Source organism: Phascolarctos cinereus, unplaced genomic scaffold (genome assembly GCF_003287225.1).
Source record: "Phascolarctos cinereus isolate Bilbo 61053 unplaced genomic scaffold, phaCin_HiC Scaffold_2;HRSCAF=192, whole genome shotgun sequence".
Classification (NCBI taxonomy): domain Eukaryota; kingdom Metazoa; phylum Chordata; class Mammalia; order Diprotodontia; family Phascolarctidae; genus Phascolarctos; species Phascolarctos cinereus.
In genome coordinates this window covers 229,664,951-229,691,691 of record NW_027555625.1, presented here as the reverse complement: position 1 = coordinate 229,691,691, position 26,741 = coordinate 229,664,951, and the positions used below count along the sequence as shown (strand labels likewise).

The window sequence follows — 26,741 nt, the reverse complement described above, 5'->3', positions numbered from 1 at the left end:
GTTTGCTCATCAGCAAAATGAGAGAAGTGGGCTCCTGGTTCTCTAAAGTCCCTTCTCAATCTAAACCAAAGATCCTATACTCCACTTTACAAAACATAATTAAATGAGGGGGCTAAGGGAGAACACATCCCCCACCTAGAGAGAAAGTATGGAGGGAAGGAGTGGAAAGAAAAAAAAAACTACTGTCTCTTAGGAACGTTTCACATAGGTCCTTAAAAGGTTGTTTTCCAAAATGCATTACAATAACTCCCAAATAAAACAACATACCCATGTTAGAGCCAAAATTCTCCTGCGTATCCAACATCCTTGTATTCCCGCTTACCACAGGCTGCTTTGGTAACATGGGAAATGCATTAATATTTCTTACTGGAGGGCTTGAACCAACAGGTATAGGGCTATCCAAAGACACAGCTCGATTAAAAGGAGGACGAGCAGATGGCAGAGACTGTGGGCTTCTCAAACCTCAAAAGGAACCAAAAATGTATTTATAAATAACACTGTATCTACCTCAAAATAGCTAGACATGAAATAGATGGCTCCTGTATTTCCGCCAATACCTACACCCTGCCCCTCAAATGCTAAAATACACAGTTTTTCCTTTACATGATAAACATCAGAAGGAGACATAATCCATATTGAAAATAAACTAGCATTACAATCATCATGGATGAAGAATTTCACAGTGGAGCAGGTGAGTGCTGCCCTACGAGGCACAATTTTATATATGAGCCTGTTTCACACTGCTCCTTGTTCTAATCTCCAGATTGTGAGTCAACCTTCCTCAAGCCCCATGATATTTTTTCCTTTATATGTAGTTATACTAAATGGCTCATGAATCAAGACATAAAGATCCTTTTTTATGACTCGAGGCTGAAGTGTAAAAATGTTCATTAAATGTTTTATTTTGCTTTTATTATTCTAAGTGCTCATTTTAGTCAAAGAATAAAGTTCTTTAAAATGCATACAGCATCTTTCTAGACAAAGGAATTAATGGAAGTAACAAGACTGAGAACTTTGAAACATCCAAAACAACAGCAAAAGAAGCAATCAGATTTATACATTTCAAAACTGAAGCTATGAAGACACCAGACATTTATGATAGTCCTACCTGAAAATGAAAAGAATGGGAAAAAAATGTAGCTTTTAAAATTTATTTTTTAATTCTGATTTAAATTTCATTTTTAATCTACATGTATGTAATCTATGTATGTGTCCAAATAGGTATTATTCTTCAAAGTCATTACCCTAGGAATATACTAAGCATTGATTTTAGCATAGTTCAAATGTTTAAATTACCTATGTAAGTCAATTTATGGGCTATGGAACACAGTGAAGGTTATGTTATCATGTCACGTTTCCTTAAATTTAAACTGCTATAGCCTACCATTATCACCTATTTTAAAAATCATATTTAGCAGTTAGAAAATTGTATTAGATTCAGTAAATTTTTCAGGATACTTTATTGTAAACTAGGTCATTTTCAATTAAAAAGAAGAATTTGAATGAAAGTCAAATTCAAGCCACAGCAGTAAAGGCTACACTAGATCTGAAATCAGTTTTTCCAAATGCACTTTTTTAAAACGGCATAGAAATTCATTCACAGTAATCAGCTGACCAGTCCTGTCATTCCTACATTTGTTTCATCTCTCATATACTCCCTCTTCACTCTGCCTTCTTGACACTGCCTCCATGCTGATGCAGACCTCATTATTCCCTCATCCTTGGACTATTGCAATGGCCTGCTGGTTGCTCTCCCTGCCAAGAGTTTCCCTCCACTGCAATCCAAAGCTCCATTCTATTGTCAAATTGATCTTCCTTAAATATAGGTCTGACCAGATCACCCCCCATTCAATCAACCTCAGTGGCTCTCCCTGTTACCATCAGGATCAAACAGAAAATCCTATGTTCAGCTTTTAAAGGACTTCATAACCTAGCCCTTTCCAGTACTTCCAGTCCTCTTATAACTCTTTCTCCTCCACATGCTACGCAATCCAGTGACACTGGCTTCCCTCCTGGTTATTCCTCAAACTATGACTCTGGGCATTTTCACAGGCTTCCCACATACCCGGAACTCTCTCCTTTGTCATCTCTGTCCCCTAGCTTACCTGGCTTCTTTGAAATCTCAGCTAAAGGCCCACTTTCTGCAAGAAACCTCCATATTTCTTAATGCCTTCCCTAGGAGATCACTCCCCAATGTTTCCACTTATCTTGTTTGTATGGTTTTTTTCCATATCTCCCCTATGAACTCCTTGAGCACAGGGACTGATCCTAGTGCCTTCCTTTACATCTCCAGCACTTAGCACAATGTTGGGTACATAGTGGGTACTTTAAAAATGCTAGTTAAATTTGACTCAACTTGAAAGCTGTCTGTAATTTATGATCTTCCGGCTTAACAATACATCTAGAAATGCACTGTAGATCATCAGAAATTGACATTAAAAGGTATGATTTAATAAATGGGTGCCAGAAACAACTGAAATAGTCAAAAGACATAAGTAAAATTCTCTGCCGTTAATTTCTCCAGCAAGCCATTGTCATTCACTCATTTTGTTGTTCAGTGGTTTTCAGTCATATCTGATTTGTTATGATCTCAGTTGTATTCTTTTGGGAAAGATACTGCAGTGGTTTTCTATTTCCTTATCTAGCTTATTTTACAGATGAGGAAACTGAGGTCAACAGGACTAAGTGACTTGCCCAGCATCACACAGCTAGTAAGTGTCTGAGGTCACATTTGAACTCAAGTCTTCCTGACTCCAGACCTAGTGCTCTATCCACCGTGCCACCTAACTGCACCATTCACTTATAGACCCTCCAAAATCTAACAGTGAAATGCCACCTGTAACATTTCCTTCTCAACTGGAAGGCGGGGGGGGGGGGAGTTCAAGCAGGATAAGGTACAGAGATTGCGACAAGACATGTGTTATATTGTTAATTTTCTAGCAAAACTACTGCTAAAGGCTAGCAGGGCCCAGTGGTCAGAGAGTGGGCCTTAGAATTAGGAAAACACTTCCTGGCTCTGGACAAGTAATTTTAATTTCTCTATTCCCCAAGTCATTCTCTAAGACTGTAAATTCAAGAGTAGATTCTATCTGTATCGGTAGGGAGGAATTTTTTAAAAATCTTCAAAACCTATTAATGAATTTTTGTTTCTGAATGTTATAACATTTCACGATACCTATATAAAAGTGAAATTGGCCTTTTTCTTCATAGTATCAAGTCAATTAACAAGCATTAATTAAGTGCCTAATACAAATCAGTTAGTGTGCTACGTGCAACATCAATTACAAAGAAATAATTCCTACATAGAAGGAGCTTACATTCAAACAGGAATTGAACTATACCTGAATATGCACCCAAAAGGGAAGAGTGGTATAACTGGTTGTGTTAGAACTAACAAAAATCACTAATACGGTGCATCTATATGCAGCTCCATTCTAGCATGAAGAAAGTGCCATTAAATATGTATTTTTCATATTAAAAAAATTATAGACAAGTGAAAATTATGGATGAAATGGAAGGAAAACATTTTATCAACTGTTCCCATGGGTGACAGATGGATACAAAAGGATATACAAGGTTTAAGTGAAATATAATCACATTTAACAATACAATTGTAAGCAAAAAAGAAAAGCTTAACACATATTAGAATCTAAAGATAAGCAGATCCCGAGGGGGCAGCTAGGTGGCGCAGTGGATAGAGCACTGGCCCTGGATTCAGTAGGACCTGAGTCCAAATCCAACCTCAGACACATAACACTTACTAGTTGTGTGAGCCTGGGCAAGTCACTTAACCCCCACTGCCCAATAAAAAAACCCCACAAAAACAAAAACAAAAAAAGATAAGCAGATCCCAAATCTGTTATGGTGAATATCTATTTTGTAGTAGTGCATTATGTTCTCTCCACTGTCACACAAGAGAAAATCCAGTTTTCAACAGAAGTATGGATCAAAAGAATTTTAAAAGGCACATAACTGGGGAAAACTGGTAGATAGAAAAATAAAAAAGCTAAAAGCTTAAACTGCAAAGCAGAAGCATCTGCATATAATGACTGAAGGGCTGCTTTGTCTTAAAATGCACTCTAACATAAGATCCTTTGTAGGCCTGATCTGAGTCTTTATTGTTTTAATGCCCTATGAATGAAGCAGATGCATTACATATAGGCCTTTAAATGAATGTCTGTCATGGAGGTATGAGTTTACCTCTTGGTTCTAGGCAGCATCCCATAAATATAGCAGACATAATCAGTCCATATATTCCTAGTCACTATTTCACAATGTTCAGATTTAGAAGACCAAAGTTTTATTTTTAAAAAAATTAAGACTTACCTAGAGGGGTATTTCCTTGAAACATCTGTTGCTTATTTGCCAGGTTATTACCATTTGTGGACATGGCATTGTTATAAAAGTCAGAACTTGTCAGGTCACCAAGAATAGCATCTAAATTATCCAAGTCTCCACTCACCTAAAGATCAATTTTTACAAATAGGTTGAATGTATGTCTGGATATCTGTACCCACATATAGGTGTATGTGTAGTAAGAAACAAATTGGATGATGAAGAATAAAATGGAACAAAAATCTGAAAATACTGGTAAGCATAAATGTGTGGCACTTATAAGAAGTAAAATAATTAATAATAAATATTTCTGAAAACATCTTTATCTAAATGAGGGCTATAAACATGAAGGTATATACATATATCTATAAACTCAAGCTAAGTATATATGTTATGGCAAATGTTCAGTAGCTAATAATTTATGTTCAGTGTAAACCAAAAATTTTTTCCCTTCAAAATGAGATCGATTTACCCTGCTGTGACAATCAGAGAACCAAAGATATGTTCACATCTGAAAGGTATTTGGTCCCGGTGTTAGGGCTTATACTTGACATCAGAGAGACTCTCACAGCAGTGCTGCACATCGTTATCACCACCAGATAAAGAATAAGCACACACTATTTAAAACTATGCCATAAATAATGATCAAAAACTATTATAAATACATAATAATATGTATGTAATTTAACTTCTAGATGGCAATCTGTATCTTGATTTTTGTGTTTCTCTAACCCGCTTTACCATGCCCTCAGTTACCTAGAATTTTCATTTGGAAAATAAGCATGTAGATGAGATTTTCCACTTCTACCTTCAAACCATGTATATCAACAAACTCAGCTAAGATTACATGACATCATGCATTATTTCCTGTTTTCAAACAACATGATTCAATTTAAGTATAATTTTTATCTTACAAATTTAGATATAAGATAAAATCACAGCCTGTTAAGAGTCATAAAGGATCTTACAAATACAGTCTTGCCCACTCATTTTACAAATGAGTAAACAGACATTCATACACAGAGGGAAAGAGAGATGCCCTTCTTTGGTCATACAGCTAGTTAGATGAGCATTTGTTTAATTGTAACAGTCAACTGAATTTTAAATTTCTTCATTAAGTTACAATTGCAAGATCATGGAATAATAAAATACTGAACTTGGAGTCAAGAAGATCCAGGTTCAAATATGCCTCTCACACTGTGAGTAGGTCACAACTTTTCTGAGCCTCAGTTTCCTCATCTATAAAATGGGGGTAATGATATTATCTATATCACAGCTATTGTTTGGCTCAAATGAGATTATCCTTCTAAAGGTTTTTGCAAATTTTAAAGCTTACATGTTTCGTAGTAGTAGTAGTAGTAGTAGTAGTAGTAGTAGTAGTAGTAGTAGTAGTAGTAGTAGTAGTATATAGTTATTACTATTATTGTTTTTGCTGTTGTTATTAATTATATTTCCTAGTTTTCTATCCATGCTTAATATAGGATAGAAGTAACAGAAAACAAATGAGTGAAGTTCTTAAACTACTAAATATGTTACCTCTTCATTTTGTTCAGTCTTAACTTTAATCTCTTTTTCTTGATTTGAAGTAGGAATAGAAGAGGTGCCGCACTGCCCCATTTTGTTATCTACACCTTCCACTTTAGGTTTTATGTCTTTAGAAAGAGAATCATTAGGATCATCCCTATCAAGCAGATATCGAAGAAGTGCATTGTTTTCCTTCTTCTTGGGACTTAGCTGCTCCTGCTTAACTATTCCTTCACTAGAAGCTACACTACTCGTGTCTTTCCCAGTAGCTTCGGCTGTAATCTTGGCTACTTCAGCAGGAGAATTCCCATTCTGCAGCAATTTGTGCAAAATTCTGTGCTTCTCTTGCAGCAGGGAGCCATGCATGTTTGATGTGGAAGAAACTCCTCCAGATGTAGAAGAGGAGACTCCAGAAGGGCTAGTGACACTGGCAGCAGAATCTTTACATCCTGGATCTAATGGAGAATTTGTCAGAGTGGAATGTCCCCGGTCGTCCGAAGAGCATGTTAGTAACTGAAGTAGTTTTTTATGGCCTTTGCCTTCAGGTGGTCCCCTCTGATTCTCTGGCCCTTCGACACCAGTTTCTTTACTGTCTTTATCACTGGAGTGGTCCCTGCTATTGGCTTGGCATATGGAACTTTCCACCTGACTCTGTTCACAATATATGCCAGCGGGACTCTTAGAATCCTGGCTGCCTATTTTACTTTGTTGATTTATGTTCATATTTGGAGAATTATCCAACTTGGGGCCCGGTGAAGAAAGCGTAGACAAAAGAGAAGTCCCCACACCCTCACTGATGGCTTGCAGGGCACTGAGAGAGCTACTGGAGAAACTGTTCCCACCAGTGTTGCTAGCAGACCCCATTGGAGAATGCATACCTATCAAGGAAGGAAGCCAAAAGAGCTAGGTGAGTGATCAATCAATCGACAAACATTTCTTAAATATTCATTATATATCAGAGATACAAAGTGCTAAGGGCTGGGGATACAAAGACTAAAATCAAACAATTCTTGTCCTCAAGAAGCTTACATTCTACGGAGGGAGACAACATAGACGTATATAAACGTAGACAAAATAAACATGAAGTAATGAAAGGAAAGGACAGCACTACCAGGAAAGGCTTCATGTAGAAGGTGGTTCTTAGGCTGAGTTTTCAAGGAAACAAGGAGAAAACTCTGAGAAGTAAAGGCATAGATTCCTGGCCTGGGGGACAGTGAACATTCAGGAGACAGAAAAGCAGCATCCTGGGTAAGGAACTGCAAAAAGGCCAGTTTGGCTGGATCACAGAGTGTGGGAAAGAAAGTAATAGATAAGAAGGCTAAAAAAACTTCACCACCACTACTTTTTGGTGTTGTTCAGTCATTTTCAGTTGTGACCAACTCTTGGCAAAGATATTGGAGTGGTTGGCAATTTCCTTCTCCAGCTCATTTTACAGATGAGGAAACTGAGGCAAACAGGGTAAAAGGGTAAAAGTCAGTCTGGGATCAGGGACTTTAAATGACAACAAAGGAATCGGCGTTTTATCCTTATAGTCAAAAATGGAAGGGGAACAAAAAAGGGAGCCAACGGAGTTTAGTGTAGGGGAACAATACTAGCAAAAGTACTTTGGCAGTGATCTGAAGGATGAATGGTAGAGAGGGGAGGCTCACAGCTGGCAGACAAATTAAGAGGCTACTACAATAGTGCATACAAGAGATAACTAGGGCCCCAACTAGGTGAATATGTGAGTAGAGATAAGGGGCCAGATGCACAAGATGTTGTAGAAATAGGAACAACATGGTAACAGAATGGATATGGGAGATCCACTGGGAGGATGCATCTTATTAGGACTTTAATTTCTCAAAGATAATGGAGCACGGAAATAATGAACCACACGACAAATTACATACGTAAATATGACCTTTAAAAAAAAGTCTCCAGGGCAGCTAAGTGGCACAGTTGACAGAGCACCAGCCCTGGAGTCAGGAGGACCTGAGTTCAAATCCAGCCTCAGACGCATAACACTCACTAGCTGTGTGACTCTGGACAAGTCACTTAACTCCAATTGCCACACACACACCACACACACACACACACACACACGTCTCCCAAAAACCGACAGCTAAGACAATATTGGGGTACAAAGGAAACATTCTAAGGCCATGCCAAAGAAGTACAAGACCTGGCCAGACCTAACACACTGGGACATCTCCTATGTATGGGTATAACAACAAGACTGCATGCCTTTTGTCTAAAAATGATACTAGATTGCACTTTGCTTAGGTGTGAAGGAGTCATTCTCTGAAAACTGGTTCCCATGAAATGTAAGCTAAAGCCACACATATTTTAGTCCACAGACTAAGAAGTGAAGGGGTAATTATCTACATCAGCAGCAAGAGTGCCAACATGGCTAAAATCCCAGATCTTTGCAGTATTTAAACATTAACAGGAAGAACACTTAAAAATGGACAATAAGAAGGAGGTCAAATAAAATACCTGCAACAGGAGAAAACTGATGTGAAGGCATCTTTGGACTACCTCTGTTACGAGGAGAAATCATTATGTTCTGCTGATTGGAGCCAAGGCCAGGGCTACCATGTGGGGGGCTGTTCATATTTAGCCCATAATTGTTGTTTTGATAGGGAGAGGATTGCATTCCTGGTCCAAGATTTACAGAGCTTATGTTATTAGGGCCTCCATATCTAATGCCACTCATCTGTCCCACTGCATTGGGATCACCCAAGGAGTAAGGCCTATTCTGTATTGCCAGGCTTTGATTTGGCGACACATTCATTCCTCCAACAGAACTGGCACATCCGACTGTGGGAGCTCGTATGTTTTGTCCCACTGGGTTGGGATTTGTTCTATATCCATTCTGCTCTCTGAAAATCACACAGAAAAAAACTCACAAAATTTTATTCAACAATTAAACTTTATTAAGATTCTTGATAAGAGCTGAAATATAGGATGAAACTAATATATAAAACCACCTCCTCATGGATATTATGACTATGCCTTTCAATAACTAAACCACATAAGTCTTTTTCTAATGAGACTGAATTAATTTCCCTTCCACTAGGCTACTACAAAAATTGCCTCATAATTGACATCATATCTACTGCCCTTTACAGAATTAAGAAGGTTCCAATAAATAAAGCTACAAAACTCTTCAAAACCATCATTTTCCATGAGGAAGAGGTTAGGAAGTTAGAGAAGATTTAAGGATTTCCTATTTAATGTTTTGTATGTGTTGCCTACCCTCACTGGCATGTCACTTAGTATTTATGAAAAGCACATGTTGGTAACTGAAATTTGAATAAGAAAAAACTAACCTCAGTGTTATTACATCATGGGGAAAACTGGGAAATGGAAAGAAAAGTAGGAACACTTTTCATACAAGGTAGATATGCCACCTAGTCTATGCTTTTTCATAGATCAGTTTTCCTGGAAGAGAACATAACAGTTCATCCAATCTACTCCTTAGTCTTCAAATAGGGCCTTTCTTCCCTCCACCTCTGAAAGTAAAATGTTCAGGCAGAAATTATTTTGTAAACTTCTCACATACAAAACACAACTTTTAAAAATGTGCATTGCTACTCTCAACTCCAAACTTTTCAAGTTCTAAACCAAAGCATCAGAATCAAACTAACTACCACAGAATATTTTTTCTCCCCTAATTTTGACTTTTTTTACTAAAGTTTTTATATTAACAAAATATTTGACAGCTTGATATTTTTTTTTAAGTTTGAGAATAACATGACTGAAAAACACAACAGAAAGACACTACCTCTGTAGGAAGTGAGTAGAAAGAAAGCCATGGCGATCATTAGTTACTGGATTCCGAAAAAGTTTGCTCTTTGTTTGGGCAGTCACTATAGTCCCATCAGCTAAGGAGAACCGATACACAGGAGTTTCAGCATGTCCCTGAATATAAGCTGTATGAGAGAAATTAACATTGTAGACTATATCAGTGGAACACATCTTGCAAAGATTAGAAAGAAAATATATTTAAAAATAACAATTTTTCCAAGACTATGTAGCATTAAGTTCTATATAAAAATTATAAGCATGCTAAAATAAAAATTCTTAAGATACATTCTTACAAGATACAGCAATTAGTGTACATAAAACAAAAAAAAAGTAAAAAGGGAAGATTCTAAATGTAACAATTCAATTTTTTTTTTACGTTCCTTACCTTCCTGATAGTGCCGTTTTTGGGACCATGTCTGTCCATCATTAAGGCTAAAAAATCTCTGGATACACCTTCTGATTATATCTTCAAAGCCAGGTCTCATGGAAGACCTCAGTGAGTTTGTATCTATAGTGACAACTTTGCCTGTTTTTAAAGAATGAAGGAAATAAAATATTTATGAGATGTCCACTACGTGGAAGCACTGTAGAAGATAAAGAAAATGAGGGACAGCTAGGTGGCACAGTGGATAGAGCACCGGCCCTGGATTCAGGAGGACCTGAGTTCAAATCCAGCCTCAGACATGTAACACTTACCAGCTGTACGGCCCTGGGCAAGTCACTTAATCCCATTGCCTAGCCAAAAAAAAGAAAAAGGAGGAGGAGGAGGAGGAGGAGGAGGACAGAGACGGAGACAGAGATGGAGATGGAGACGGAGACGGAGACAAAGAAAATGGAATTAAGTTGAATCAACAAAGAACTACAGAAGAAGCTCATGTCTTTCTTAATCATCTGGTGTCCTGACTATATATTTCAGATACTGTCAGTGTCATCTTTGTATACATAGCCCTGACCCAAATGACATGTCTAACCATAATATTTTAGAGAACATCTGAAAACATCTTATCATTTCCTTTGACTTCTGGATGGCTTCAGTGGTTGAAATGTTGCCTTTACGATTCCCTCTATCTTCATAAAACACTTCATGTATAAACAGTAACCATTTTTTTGTCTAAATTTGGAGGACCAAGCAATCCCTCCATTAAATAATTCATTAAATATTTTATTGAGCATATGTGATATGCTAAGAATTTCTGAGAAGCTACAGAAATTCAGCTAATCCTAAAAAGTCCTATAAAATATAATCCTATGGAAACTTATCAGAGATTTCTCTAAATGTATTGCTACCTCTTTCAACTAAACTCTTTAACTTTCAGGAGGCAACAGGTGAAGAATATTTTAATATAGCCAGGAACAAGTCTCAAGATCCTCTGTAAATTATGAGTATTTTGCCAGTTTTTAAAATATCCACGTCAATTACTGCAGATGAATAACCTAATTTGACAGGTCACTAATCCCAAAAAAGAGATCCCCTCTTTTGTTCCTTATATGCCAGTACATCTCTTTGGTCAATTTAGGTGGCTGCTCTCCTGAAATCATTAAATAAATCAAGAAAATATTACCACAAAGCTCCAAGTAAGATGAATGCAAAGGTGACGAGGTCTACCTCTGACATGAATCTATTCCTCACTTCAACATCACTGGAACTGAGAGAGTGAGCCTTCCGGTCTTGATCCATCTCTGGGAATGAAGATCTCCTTTCCCTGAACTACTGCTCTAACTCAGAACACAAAACCACCAAAGCTCTCCCCAAAACTAAGAGGCCAGGACGATGCGGGTACAGCTGGTGTTAAAGTTTCTTCCCTAGTCTCTCTTCAGATCTGGGTTCAGAGTCCACCTTGACACAGAAGCTACTACCATACACAGCTATATTTATTCTGCACTGTGTCACCAAGCTATCTAAGAACATAGCACTTCACTTCTATAATAACCATGGAGCACCCAAACACTAGGCCTATCAGGGCCCCTCACAGGGCCTTTTACACTCTGGCCACCAATGTGGAATATCATCATATTGGGATGAGACCAAGGAATTGGTTCCAAATATTAATTCAGTCAAGCCCCCAGGGCTTGATCATCAAACATTTACTGACTCTTAATCACCCAAAGCTTCATGCTGCCTCCATACACAAACTTCCTGGAAAATAAGTAGGCTGATGCCACTAGCAGAGCAGGTATCCTCCTAATATCACAGTACATCAGAGAATGAGGGTCACCCACCTACTGGTGCTTTCCCAAGGCTAATGGCCAGCAAATGTCTACAGCCTAGTCCTCAATACCTATAACTCAGAACTTTGGCTTGCCAAAGCACCAAACCCCGCCTTTACCTGAAAATATTCACTGCTCACTGATCCCTATCCAGCAGTACCCATCCCTAGTCTCTGCCCTCCTCAGGCCTCTGGAATGGCTCCATCCAACCTTTTCACTCACATTCTTTTCATCTTTTTACAATCACAAAAATGTGCCTCTATCCAGAAATACTACAACTATCAAATGGACTCATTCTCTCAGGCCTCAAATCTTTAAGTACAAGTGGCCTACAAGAAAAACAGGCATACTCTGTTGTCATTATTGACTCTTCCAGACCCTCCCCTCTGCATGTCATTCATATACAAGGTGTAGTACAGATCCCTGTGGATATACAACACCAAGTACTAAATCACTGCCCCTCCTTTCACAAGTTCAATATAATTGCCTGTCTTAGCACATTTATCAATCTCAACGCTTGGGGCATATATGTTCACTCTACCTCAGCTATCCATATAGCTAGGTGGCTCAGTGGATAGAACACTGTGACTGGAATCAGGAAGAAATGAGTTTAAATCAAGCCTCTGACACTTTGTGACCCTGGGCAAGTCACTTAACCTCTGTCTGCTTCACTTACCTCAACTATAAAATGGGGGTAATAATAGCACCTACCTGCCCAGGGCTGTTGTAAGGTTCAAAAGTCATTACTTGTAAAGTGCTTACCACAGTGTCTGACATTTTTTAAATGTTTTTCTTCTTTCCTTCCTTCCTTCTTAGTTATAATATATAATATAATTTAATATAATATAACATAACATAATATAATATAATAACATATCTCACAATAACCTATAATTATGAAATTCCCATCTTCACATCTGTCTCTGACTCACTACTCTCAATCCTATCTTTGACCTCATTGTGAAAACCCAATACCTTCACTCTTCCATGTTCTCTTAGTCTTATCATCACTGTTATGGGCTATTTCTTCTACCTGCAGACCCTCAACCTTATATTTAACCAGATGAAGCATACACTATTCTCCGATCCTGAATGAATGAGCATTTTTCAAGTGCTCACAAGATGCCAGCCACTGTGTGAAGTGCTAGAGAAGCAAGCAAGAAAGTCCTCTGCCTTCAAGGAGCTTAAAGTCCAAAAATGAAAGGCAATACATATAGAGAAATCATCTTTCCAGGAATGGTAGTATTGATGTGATTACTGTTCTGAGCAAAAGTGGGGGGAGGGAGTTTATGCCAACAAAAGTAAGGTCAAATCAGAGAAAAGATCTAATGTCTTACCTAATAGGATAAGTTCATAAATAGGTAATCCATAATGATTCCATTTATTAAATCAATGTATAAAACATTCCAAAGAAATTTCTGTCAGCACTTTGGAGGGAAAAAATTCTCCTAACATTGTTAATGCCCTGGCAATCCTAAGTCCAGTGTAACCCCCACTTTCTGAGCTCTTTGCTATTCCATGCATACTTCTGAACGTTGCTGGTGGAAGTCATGGGTTGAAACATACCAATTTGACCCACTACAAATTCATGTAATATAATCTCAACTAGAAATCTCACATTTTTATACCATATTCCTTTTATGTTTCCACAATCAACTATTATTCCCAACAATGTAGATGTTCCAAACCCTCTCTCTCTTCAAACCAACTATGTCATTTCTTTCCTCATAATAGAGGCCTTTTGCCTCTTACTTTACAAAGAAAAATAAAAGCCATCAATCCTGATCTACAATTCTTTTCCCCTATTTCATACTTTAAACTTCTGGCAATTATTTCCTCTGCTCCAGTCTCTGATAAAGAGGCAACCCTGCTTCTTTCTAATTCTAAAATTTTATTTAATTTTTTTCAATTAATAACCTGGTAGCAAACATGCATAGCCAAACAAAACAAATTCCTACTGTGGCTGTTAATTGTGTGTGTGTGTGTGTGTGTGTGTGTGTGTGTGTGTGTGTGTGTGTGTGTGAGAGAGAGAGAGAGAGAGAGAGAGAGAGAGAGAGAGAGGGGCGGGGGGAGGGAGAGAGGGAGGGAGAGAGAAAGAGAGATTTTATAGCCTACAATCATCACTTCTATTAGTAAGTGGGTAAAATGGTACATAGATAATTCTTTGGAATCATGGCTGGTGATAATTTTGCTCAGAGTTCTTAAGTTTCCAATGTTAGTTCGAATTTGCAATAATTTGTTATTATTATTTTAATTGTTCTCTTGCTTTATTCTTCACTCTGCCTCAGTTCATACAAGTTTTTTTTAAGTTTCTCTAAAACACCCACATCAACATTTCTTATAGCATAGTAGTATTCCATTAAATTCATAAACTATAATTTGTTCAGCCACTTGTCAATTACTGGGCACCACCTTGAGTTTCTTGTTTTTTGTCACAGTTGCTATATTTTTCAACATAAGTCATGGAAGCAGGGTGGACACAAAGGTCATTTACTCTTCATTCTTTTGGCTTATGCCAACCTAACAGTGGTATTCCTATGTCAAAGGGTATATGCACAGTTTAGTAACTTTGGGGACAGAGTTTCAAATTGCTTTCCAGAACGGATAGACAATTCACAACTCCAGAATAGGATGTTATGCACTTGCTTCACCACAGCCCCACCCAGCATCATCTGTCATTTTCCTTTTGTGTCCAGTCTGCAACTCTAATTGGTGTGAGGGACATTCATCAGCCATTTAAAGCTCTTCCTAACTCACAATATCTTTTCATTCTACTTACACACTGCATCCTGCCATGTATTCAGTGGTCAATATTCCTCATATACAACACCGTTTCCCATCTCCATGCCTATACATGGTAGGACCCCATGCCTGGAATGCTACCTTACTCACCTCTACCTCTTAAAATCCGTAGCTTCCTAATAGACTCAGATTTAATGCAACTCTTTGCATAAGGCTATTCTTACACCCTCGATTGCTAATACATTCTCTTCTAAGATTACTTTCCATCTACTTTGTATCTATCTTTTATTTACTTATTTCTACATAGAAGGAATATACCTTCAACTAAAGCACACAAAATATTTGTGTGGATTCAATAACAAAGTGTTCCTAAAAGAAATAAATAACAATTTAAATAGGTGAAGAAATAGTCAAAGCTCATAGCTGGGCCATGACAATTTAATAAAAGTAGAAATTATGATATTAGCAAAGTTAATTTATAGGTTGAATGCTCTGTGAATGAAACTATCAAAGGAATACTTTATAGAACTCAATACAATAATAAAATTCAACTGGAAAAGCAAAATATCTAGAATACCAAGGGAAATAATGAAAAGAGATAGGCAATAACACTTTTATACCCCAAACTACACTATAAAGCATGTCATTAAAACCATTTGGTTTTGTAACTCTGAGGTACCACATCACACCTATCAGATTGGCCAACATGACAAAACAGGAAAATGATAAATGTTGGAGAAGATGTGGGAAAAGTGGAACACTAACGCATTGTTGGTGGAGTTGTGAAATCATCCAACCATTTTGGAGAACAATTTGGAACTATGCCCAAAGGGCTACAAAATGGGCATACCCTTTGACCCAGCAATAGCACTTCTAGGGCTATATCCCAAAGAGATCATACAAATGGGAAAAGGACCCACATGTACAAAAATATTCATAGCAGCTCTTTTTGTGGTGGCAAAGAATCGGAAATTGAGAGGATGCCCATCAACTGGGAACGGCCGAGCAAGTTGTGGTTTATGAATGTAATGGAATACTATTGTGCTATAAGAAATGATGAACAGGCTGACTTCAGAAAAACCTGGAAAGACTTATATGGTCTGCTGCTGAGTGAAGTGAGCAGAACCAAGAGGACTTTAATTTGCAATAACAGCCATGTTATGCGATGACTAATATTTTTAAACTACACCCTTCTCAGCATTACAAGGATCTTAGAAATCTCCAGAGGCCTCGTGATGGAAAATGCTGTCCACATCCAAAAAAAGAACTATGGAAGTCGAATCTCTATCACTTATTTTTACCTTCTGTTGAGTTTTGTGTCATCTTTCTGATGCTTCCTCCTATTGGTTTTAATTTTTATTTACAACTTCACTAATAAGAAAATATGTTTAATAGGAATGTAAATGTAAAGCCTATATCAGATTGTGTGCCATCTTGGGAAGGGTGGTGGGGAGGAAGGGGGAGAAAAATTTTCAACTCAAAAGAATATGGAAGTGATTGTTGATAAATCAAAATAAATTTTAAAAAAAAGAAAAAGAGGGGAAACCTGACAAAAAAACCATTTGGTTTCGGTATTGGTTAAAAACTAGAGAGGTAGATCAGTGAGGAAGAGATTAGACAATGGAGAATCAGAAACAACAGAATATAATTTAGTGTTTGAAAATCCAGAAAACATAAATTAGACAGGAAAATACCACTAATTTAATAAAAACTGATGGGAAAATTCAAAATCAGTATGGTAGAAATTAGTCTTAAAACCAACATCTTCTGCCATATTACACAATAAACTCTAAATGGATTCATTAGAGTAATATTATGACCATACCATAAAAAAAATTTAGAAGAGAAGCAGATAATATACTTTTCAAAGCTATGGACAGGAGATATATTCTTAGCCAAACAAGGAGTTGAGGAGATTGGAAAAGATAAAACTGAAAATTTTGGTTAATGAAACTGAAAAGCTTCTGCACAAACAAAATTAATGCACTTAGAAAAAGAAGAAAAGTAGTCAAATGGGGATAAAAATCTTTGCATAAAATTTCTCAGGTAACAGTTTAGTATCAAAGATTTTTTAAAAAAAAACATAATACATTCACATGAGAAAAGAAAGGGAGGGGAGGGAAAGGGGGAGGGGAGGAAGGAGATGAAAGAGAGAGAGGAAGAGACCAAAAATGATTCCCCAATTGATAACTGATGGAAAGATATAAACAAAAAGTTTTCAAAAGAAGAACTGCAAAGTAATAACAATATAAAAAAAATGCAAAGGGCAGCAACGTGGCACAGTGGATAGAGCACTGGCCCTGGATTCAGGAGGACCTGAGTTCAAATCCAGCCTCAAACACATAACACTAAATAGCTGTGTGACCTGGGCAAGTCACTTAACCCCATTGCCTAACAACAAAAAAAAAAAAACAATAAAAGAATGTGCCAAATCACTAATAAGAAAAATGCAAATCAAACCAACCCTAAACATTTAACTCTCTCACACTCTATAAATGGCAAAGATGATAAAACAAGGGATTGTTCAATGTTGGACAGGTTCTAGGAATATAGTATACTGTTGGTGAAGTGGTGAAGCAATCATTTTGGAAAGCAATTTCAATTATGTACCATAAATTTTGACCTACATAGTTTAAAATTAGGCTTATATCCCAAGGAGGTCAGTAATAAGAAAAAAATTCCCACATACAGCAAAACATTTATATCAGCAACTTTTGTGATAGCAAAATATTAGAAACAAAGCAGATAGCCATTTATTGGAGAATGTTTAAACAAATTGTGGCACATGAATGTAATGGAATATTATTATAATGAGAAATAAAATTTAAGATATGATACAGAGTGAAATAACCAGAGCCAAGAAAAACCATGAACAATAACTACAACAAAAATGGAAAGAACAACCACAAAAAAATCAAAAGGCAACATTACAAAATTTTAAGGAGCAATAATGGCCTTTAAAAAGAGATATGAAAAGATACTCCCAAACCTTCTTTAAAAAACTGAGGGGATAATTAAGTGAAAAAATAAGTGAAAGGATCCACAGATATGATACATCGAAAAAATCTGAAAATAAGAGCAATATGTTGATCAGTTTTGCTGACTTTCTGTTACCAAAAATATTATTTGCTATATGGGATAGCAAATAGAGGGAGAAAATAGGGGGAGAGGCAAGGATACTAGGAAAAATTTTGGTGGCATAAAAAAAAAGATATAAATAAAAATCTGCTTTAAAAAAAACAAGAAAGCATGTACTTTAAGGACAAAGACTGTTTCTGGTATTTCTTTGTGTCCTCAGCATTTAGTATATTCTCTAGAACACAGGGAATTAAAGTCTTAATAAAGGCTTGTTATTGATTGGATTGTCGTTAGCTTTTTACACCTTATATCCCCTCAGTAGAATCTAAGATCCTTGAAGGAAAGGAATTTCACTTTGGCTCTGTAGTCCTGATTTCCAGGATCTACTAACAGGTAATAGATATAATAAATTTTTTGCTAAAATGAAGTAATACATAACATATCTGTTATGTATTAAATTGCAATGAATAAGCAAGAGGTGATTCTAGATTATGGTACATAATCTTAGAGTCCAGGAAACAAAAGAATCTAAACTTTCAGAAAGGACTACATATGAAAATGAGGGAACAAGGGGGAAGAGAATAACAATTAGTATAAGACTAAAGTGGAGATGTGGCTAAAGTGGAGATCAGGTTAGGGATTCAACAGTGTTAATGCTAGCAATAAACAATCACTACAAAGAAAGGTACAAGAGACAAAAGCAGCCTCTGACTCACTACCATAGAAAGGAAGAGACCTCAGATGATAAAACAAAGTTAGCGTTTCACTACACAACATTAGCTAAAATGTCCAGCATAATAACTGTGTTTCTCTAGCAATCAGGAGACTTAAACTGTAACTTCTTAGTCATAGTTTAAAATACTGACTTGGTAAATGGGTTAAACATAAATGTTTTATTTTTCTTTCTTAGGCATAAATACAGGTTCAAGACTGTCCTACTAAGGAGACAATTAAGAGCTCCAAATCATAAGGTAGGAACTATTAAGTCATTTGATAGACTGAGGTTTTTTGTTTTGTTTTGTTTTTGTCCTTCAACCTTAAATTCATGTAAAGATTTGAATGAGAAATAATAATACCAAAGAGCTAAAGTGCATAAGCACATGGTAATCTAAAAGGCAAAGAGTTTCACTGTAAAATTAATTTCACAACAGTATGGGACAGAGGAGAATGATTTGAGGAAAATCTGGGAAGATTTTTATGAGCTGATGCAAAGTGAAGTGAGTAGAACCAGGAAAACACTGTACACAGTAACAGCAATATTGTAACAATGATCAACTATGAAAGACTTGGCTACTCTGATCAAGACAAGGATCCAACACAATTCCAAAGGACTCATGATTAAAAATGCTATCCACCTCCAGGAAGACAACTGATGAAGTGAGAGTGCAGATTAAAGTATATTGCTTTTCACTTTATTTTTCTTGGTTTTGTTTTGTTTTGTTTTGTTTTGTTGGGGGGAGGGAAGAACATGGCTAATACAGAAATATTTTGTATGACTTCACAAGTATAATGGGCATCATACTGCTTGCCTTGTCAATGAGTGGGGGCAAAAGGATGGAGAAACAGAATGTTAAAAAGTATGAGGCATAAAAATTAACATTAAAATAAAACTACAGACAGAAACTCTACCCTTGCAAAAAAAATTCTATGTAGTTTGCTTTTTCCTTAAATTCACTTTATTGACATCATTTACTAAAAAGATGGAAGATATAGCATTTTTTTTTTAGTGTGGAGGTGGGGAGATGAAATCAGGCATACTTGTAGAACTGATTAATCTTACCTGAAAGGTCATGTTTAGTAATAAAGCTTTCAGGGTTTGAAGGGAACACTGTACTGATGCGGCGCGCCACACATATCATACAAGATTGTAAATCTGTAAATAAAAATTTAACCCATTTCAGATTTGACAATATTTTATGAGGATAATAATTTCTTTGAAAGATGAATAAAGAAACATAGAAACACAATGACTTAATCATTTTATCTTTCCTTTTGTTTTACACATTTGAAATATAACACTTACCTTCTCCTTCCTCCATCATAGCCCGTGGCTGAGACAAGGCAAAACACTGCATTGTCTCATATCTCTGGCGCATATCAGGACTGCCACCCACATCATCTAGAATATCGTGCACTGTTTTCACCAACATACGGCAATTAAATGTGTGACTTTTTTGTCTAGGTGTCTCACTTGTCCATGGATCTCCATTTACTTTAGAAAACAAATAAATCATAGGAGAAAGAAACAGGAAACAAAGTGTCACTTTGGTGTACAGGAATCTAATTCAGCACACTGAGAACACGAAGCAGTGTTTTCCATACTTCAGTAGAGGAGTTGGATATACTTAATATTTTACAAATCATCAATGGAATATTATATTCCAAGGTTAACACAAACTCACTGGGACCTGTCTAAATCAGGGTTGGGGAACCTGCAGCCTCGGGGTCACACTTGGCTTTCTAAGTCCCTGGGTACAGCCTTTTGACTGAGTCCAAGTTTTACGGAACAAATCCTTTTATTAAGAGGATTTATTCTGTGAAGTTTGGATTCACTCAAAGGACTGCAACTGAAGACTAGAGGGTGACTCGTGGCCTTCATGCCACGGATTCCCTACCCTGGTCTAAATAAATAATTGATAACTGTCTGAATGTTAAAGAAGATTGTGTATATAAGAACACAAACACATTACTGCTTCTAAAAGCTCTATTTGGATGACTTTAGTCAAACTTTCCAAAACTGAGCAAGATAGATAGATAGGTAGCTAAACAAAAGAATGTTTTTGGTTGTGTTTTTTTTCTTAAACAAAAATATAATTACCTGCTGACTTAGGCAAATTCTTGAGAAAATCCTTTCTGTCATCTTCATGTAAGATACTGTAGACACTGGTATTAACCAAGTCTTCTTGCTTATACTGCAGGTACTGTGTGACATTTTCTGACACAAATACAATGGTCCCATCACGATTCACCACAAAGAGAAAACCATCTAAGGCCTAAAACATGATTGTACAAATATACATTAATATCTGACTTAATTGGGTTTGGTTAAAAAGACCTTTTATTTTAGTACCAAATGATTAAAATAGCTGTCCTACACTCCTCTCCCCCCCCATCTATTCTTTTAAGAAAGTACACAAAACTAAATTAATACTTTTCCATTATTGGTATTAATATTAATTTTGCATGTAAACCCTAATAGTCATAAAACAAAGGGAGACATAATTTTCAAAACAACACACAAAAGTTAGGCTCAAATTCATAATAGGAATACATAAAATGTAAAAACTTTCACAAAAATAATTTCAACACAATCAAAATTAGGAAAGAACAAACAAATGGGAAATAAATACTTGCATTCAACATTTCTGAAAGTGTAAAGTACAGAACCAGCTGTCCCCTTTGGATTCGATGCCATGTATCAGCTTTGGGACTAACATTGCATCAGTATCATCAGCCACAGCCCCTCTGATTGGAGAAAAAAACTTCTCCCAAAGCTTTCATTTAAAAAGGGCTCTCAATCCAGCCATTTCTCACCCACTGCCCTCCTGGAAATCAACACCACCACCATCATACCCGGCCCTGTCCCACCCTACCCCTTCCAATTTAAACTTCCTTTGGGGTGCTGTCTTTCCTCATTCGATTGTAAGCGCCTGTGGGACAAGGGCTGTGTTCTTATCATTTGAATCCCCAGCAACTGCAGTGTCTGGCACACTGTAGGTGCTCAATATTTACACGATATAGAATTGAAAGAATGACAGAAAATCTATATGAAATTGATGTATATAAGATTAAATAGATGTGACCAAAATTATAAAGAGAGCTTTCAAAAGAAATTGAAACTATTATCTTTAAAACTGTTCAGAATTACTTATTAATAACCATTTTAAAAACTGTAGTATCCCTCACACAGTTCAAATTAGAAAAGATGATTATTTATAAGGGGTAATTCAATTCTGGAGGGGCTATGGGAAGACAAGTATGCTAATTCACTGCTGGTGAAGGCGCAAACTTATTCTACCATTTGGGAAAAATTTTGGAATTATATGAGTAAAGTTACTTAATACTTTATATCCTTTAACCAAGAGACTTTACTGCTAGGTGGTGCAGTGGATAGAGCACCCTGGAGTCAGGAGGACCTGAGTTCAAGTCCAGCCTTAGACACTTCAAACCAGCTGTGTAACCTTGGGCAAGTCACTTAACCTCGACTGCCTCGCTTAAAAAAAAAAGACTGATATACGTACACATATTCCTAGTAGCATTATTTGTGGTGATAAAAACTTAAAATATATATCCAATAACTGAGGATGATCAAACTGTGGTATATGTCTGGCAAACATTATATATGAAATTCTGAAAAATGAAGGAAGTAGAAACAAGATGTATACAACGGCCACAAAAGTATACATAAAGGTAACACTAAAAAAGGAAACAAAACTAAGGTCTTTACTGATAATTCATAAACAACAAAAGTAGAAATTAACATGTACAATCATAGTGCAATCACACTGAGATAGTTTTACTTAAAAATTTGGGGGGAATATACTTGTTGGAGGGTGGGAAGATTCTGTTTTTGTTGGGAAGTGTTTCATATTCAAACAAAATGTATAAATTTAAATAAATTCTGTTTTTCAATGATTTTATCTTTAATAAAAAAATTTTTGTAAAATCTTGAGAGAGCAGGAAAGGACATGAAATAAAAAGAAGAGAGACAGAGGCACCTAGAAGCAAGAGGTCAAAAATAGACTGATTAGATTTGTTCTAGAATCTGAAATATGTTTCTCTGATATTTAGATTATACTTCATTTAAAAGCACTGTCATCTGATGGAAAGAGAGCTAGTACAAGAAGGCCTAGGTAAGAATCCCAGCTCTTCTCCTTACCTGTGTGAGATAACACAAGTCTCTCAACCTTTTGGGGCCTCACTTTCCTCATGGTGTACAGACAGAAAGTTGGCCTAGAAACTAGTAAGACCCAGGTTCCAGTCTTGCCTTTCACACATGCTGGCTGAGTAACTCAGAGGGCAAGTCACTTAACCTCACAGTGGCACAGACAGTTCTCTAAGACTAAGTTGCAGAGAAGGTACCAACCTCTATTGGCAGAGGGAGTTTCCTCATCTGAGAGTTCCCTATATATCAATGAAATCACAGGTCCAGTACCTCTGTACATATTCCTATCCCTATTCTATCAATTAGGGAAATTGTAACAAAAAAATTAAACATGTTTTTAATACTTAAAAAGATTGTTTACCTTTATTATCACATTAAAATGTTAATACTTTATTAACTACCAATCCTAGAAAGAAAAATGTTTTTAAATTTCTTTTTAATGCCATTTATAACTGTATCATTTTTACCATTCTAAGACTGACAATTGTTTCAAAATATATGGCACATGCATAGAAACTAAAGAGTATCTATAAATTCAGGAATGGCTGAAATAATTATAGTATATGAATATGATGAAATATTATAGTGCTATAAGAAATGAAGGGAATGGTTTCAGAGAAACCTGGGAAGATCTGTATGAACTGATGCAGAATAAAGTGAGCAAAATCAGGAGAACAATTTCTACAATAACATCAATATTGTAAAACAAACAACTTTGAAAGATTTAAGGACTCTCATCAATGCAAGGACCAACCACGATTCCAGAGAACCGATGATGATATCATACCCACCTCTTGACAGATAGGTGATAGACTCAAGATACAAAGAATAAGACATATTTTTAGATGGTGCCAATATGATTATTTGTTTGAATATGCACATTTGCTAAAAGGGGTTTGTTTTGCTTTTTTTCTTCCAATGGGAGGGGGAAGTAGATAAAATAAAGGCTTGTTAATTGAAAAAATGTTAAATTGTAAAATAAATTTATAGCATAACTGTCATTTGGTTCAACTTTTTTATACTTGCCTGTAGTAAAAGTGGTCCTAAGGAATCTTTATCAATAACTCCCTGCCCTGTAGAAGATACATCAGCTTTCTGAACATCATCATCAATGGAAGCTGCCTTTCCTAAAGAGACAGAAGAAAGTTCTTCAAATGACTCTAGTTATACTGGTTAATAATTACAAAATGGTCCAGAACAGATATACAGCATACATTCTGTTCCCTTAACAAGGGAATTATTTGATCATGAAAACATATAACTTGAACAGGAGCTCAAAAGAGATGGTCTCAATTTTGTTAATAAAAAAGGAAGCAAAAAATTAAAAAAAATTTTAAAAAGGAGGCAAAGTTAAGTGTTGGGTAGGGGCAGGAAGCACATGTGACATAGAAGTGGTTAATGAGAGAGAGGACTGCATGAAGCTTGATAAAGATTTACTCAGGGAAGATTTTTTATAAATCCACCATCAAGCAATGAAGGTAGAAACAGATTCCAAAAGTGTTTTCAGATGTGATCAGGTCTGTGGATAGTTAACATGAAGAAGAGATATAAGTCACAAGACTGCAAGTGGGTGCTAAAAGAGAAGGTCAAGTTGCTTGCTGAATTGTTCTCTTTTTTCTATTTTTTCACTGTGATTTGTTTAGTAACTTTAAACTTACAATGTAGTTTTAAATACAGTTTGGACTTGTCTGTGAAAAAAAAAAGAAAGATATAGCAATGAAGGCAGGGATTAGGACAGAAAACTTAGATACTCAGGTACTGAATTCCTTGTGAAAGGAAGTAGAATGGCCTAGACTCCAGCAAATAACAGCATGAAGGATATGGATAGGGTGATAGAGGTGTTTGAAATGAATATCAAAAGAAAGGCTGCTGAGTGTTTGTGACAAAGGGAAGGCCTAGAAGAGGTACTGGAGACCAAGGACTTTGCTACAACCTTCTCCTGGCCAAGTGAATTGAGTCCATTACAGAAGGCACAACACATAGAAAGAGAACATGCCCAGGAATTTAAAAAAAAAATCTCTTGGGGAAAAAACAGGTTTTCATTAATACAATAAAGACTTTGAGAGGAAGAATATCAAGAATGAAAAGGAATTTGTTTATAATAGTGGGTTCCAGAAGACAGAGAGCAGAACAGGGAGAAAAAATTAACCTGAGAAGTCAACAGCTGGCTAAGAAAATGAAACTTAAATTTCTGAACCATGACTTAACAATATTATGAGATCACAGATTCCTGGACAGAGATGAAGTATACCTAACAAAAACTAGTAAGAATATACTTGACAAGTGCCTGGCATATCTAATCAAAAGGGCTTCAAAGTGAAAAAGACAAGGGAAGGAGACAACCTATGTATTACCCCCAAGTTAGATACTAGACCATATAGGTACCAGAAAGGAAGAATAATTAACAGTTGAAAATTTCAGAAATCTACCCAAAACAAGAGCCAAGAAAGGAATCAATATTAAAACCTCTGACCTCAACAAATCCCCAAAGTTGAAAAAAAAAACAAACAGAACACTAGAGAACTAATGGTCCAAATACAAGCAGGCAAATTTGACTTCATAGGTATCCCTGCAATTTTGTGGGATGAAATCCATCCAGACAATGGTTCTGGATGAGTATACTTTATTTAAAAGAATAAGGGTATACAGCAGGACAGCGAAGGGTAACATCAGATATTAAGAATGTTTGCTATTATATATAAATGCTAATGATTTCTTTGGGTTTACTTTGTAGCCTGAAACTTTGTATCAATTAGTTCTTCAATAACTGCCTCTGATTTTCTAAGTAACCATCATGAGATTAGCAAACAGAGATAATTTTGTCTTCTCTTTGCCTCTCTGTAGGTTTTAATTTCTTTCTTTTGTCACTGCTATTGCTACCATTTCTATAATTCTATCAAATAATAGTAGGCAAAATGAGCATCCATGTTTTATTCCTGGATTTATTAGGAAAGTTTCTCTGGTGCCTTCACATTGTATATGATTGCCTGATTTTCGCTTTAGATATACAAGATCTCTCTATGCCTATATTTTGTATAGATTTTAGCATAAATAAGTGCTGTACTTTATCAAAAAATATTTTAAAATTTTTTTAATCAAAGTTTATTTAATTATATTGATTTATAGTTCTCCTGTCCTTTAGTCTTCCCTGGTTTAGGTCTATATCAGTTTCATAAAAGGCGCAGAGTTTTTTCTCATTAGTACTGGTATTAATTGTTTTTTAAAAGTTTGATAGTATTCCATCAGGACCAAGAGTTTTTTTCTTTAGTATTTCCTTTATGGCTAGTTTTATTTCTTTTTCTGAGACTGGGTTACTTAAGATTTCTATTTGATATTCCATTAATTTGGGAATTTTATATTTTTGAAGGTTTTTCTGTGTTCTTAGTTTTGTTGACATATAATTGTGCATAAATTCTGATAATTCTTTTTATTTCTTTGAATTTTGTTATGATTTCACCTTGTTCATTTGGTATTTTGCTGATTTGAATCTCTTGGGTTCCATTTACAGAGACATAGTTTCTAGGCATAAAGAGGAAATAATCCTGCTGTAATCTGCCCTCATCAGTTCTCATTTGGAATATCGTGCTCAATTTTGGGCACTGCAATTTAAGAAGTATATTGATAAGCCAGGGAGTGATCAGAGGAGAACAATCAACATGGTGAAGGCCTGAAGTTCATGATATGTGAGGATCAGTTGAAGGAGCAGGGCATATTTAACCTGGAAAAGAAAAGATTCAGAAGGGACATGCTGGGATTAAATTTGTTCTATTCAAACCAAAAGCAAGGGGAAGAAGTTGCATCTCACCACTTGTTGCTTATGTGATGACAGGTACTGCTTTAGTGTAAGGGTTGGACTAGATGGCCATTGAGGTCCTTTTCAACTTTCAATTCTGTGATTCTGAGTGGGAATATATAAGACAGAGCCAGACAGGAATGAGAGTTACAGGAGAGGAGCAAAGAATCTCTGAAGTTCAAGGATTGATTAGGCAGCCAAAAGAAAGGAGTTTGTGAGCCATGGCAGGGTAAGTGCCAACTGATCACAGCATGAGACTGTTGAATCAATGGTAAAAGTAATTGGGAAGGTCATGTGGTAAAGGCAAGAACTAATCCTGAGCCCTCTAAAGCTAAGAACAATATTTTACTGTTCTGTACCCCATGATCACAGGGGACTATCAGGGAT

At 36.3% G+C, this 26,741-nt stretch overlaps 1 protein-coding gene across 7 annotated transcripts in view; it reads right to left on the bottom strand.

The window, feature by feature from the left end:
• The window catches only part of NCOA3 (nuclear receptor coactivator 3), a 204,608-nt gene that overhangs the window by 19,770 nt on the left and 158,097 nt on the right, over positions 1 to 26,741 (bottom strand). For 6 of the 7 annotated variants that reach the window (XM_078149860.1, XM_020984163.2, XM_020984164.2 and 3 more), the window contains 10 exons: positions 23,588 to 23,688; positions 20,495 to 20,669; positions 19,700 to 19,888; positions 19,457 to 19,549; positions 10,034 to 10,174; positions 9,626 to 9,773; positions 8,335 to 8,720; positions 5,872 to 6,737; positions 4,327 to 4,462; positions 268 to 462 (listed from right to left, as the gene is read on the bottom strand). In XM_078149860.1, coding sequence (XP_078005986.1) covers positions 268 to 462; positions 4,327 to 4,462; positions 5,872 to 6,737; positions 8,335 to 8,720; positions 9,626 to 9,773; positions 10,034 to 10,174; positions 19,457 to 19,549; positions 19,700 to 19,888; positions 20,495 to 20,669; positions 23,588 to 23,688 — 2,430 coding nt within the window. The remainder of the gene's footprint in view (positions 1 to 267; positions 463 to 4,326; positions 4,463 to 5,871; positions 6,738 to 8,334; positions 8,721 to 9,625; positions 9,774 to 10,033; positions 10,175 to 19,456; positions 19,550 to 19,699; positions 19,889 to 20,494; positions 20,670 to 23,587; positions 23,689 to 26,741) is intronic. The other variant, XM_020984166.2, reaches the window with a different exon arrangement.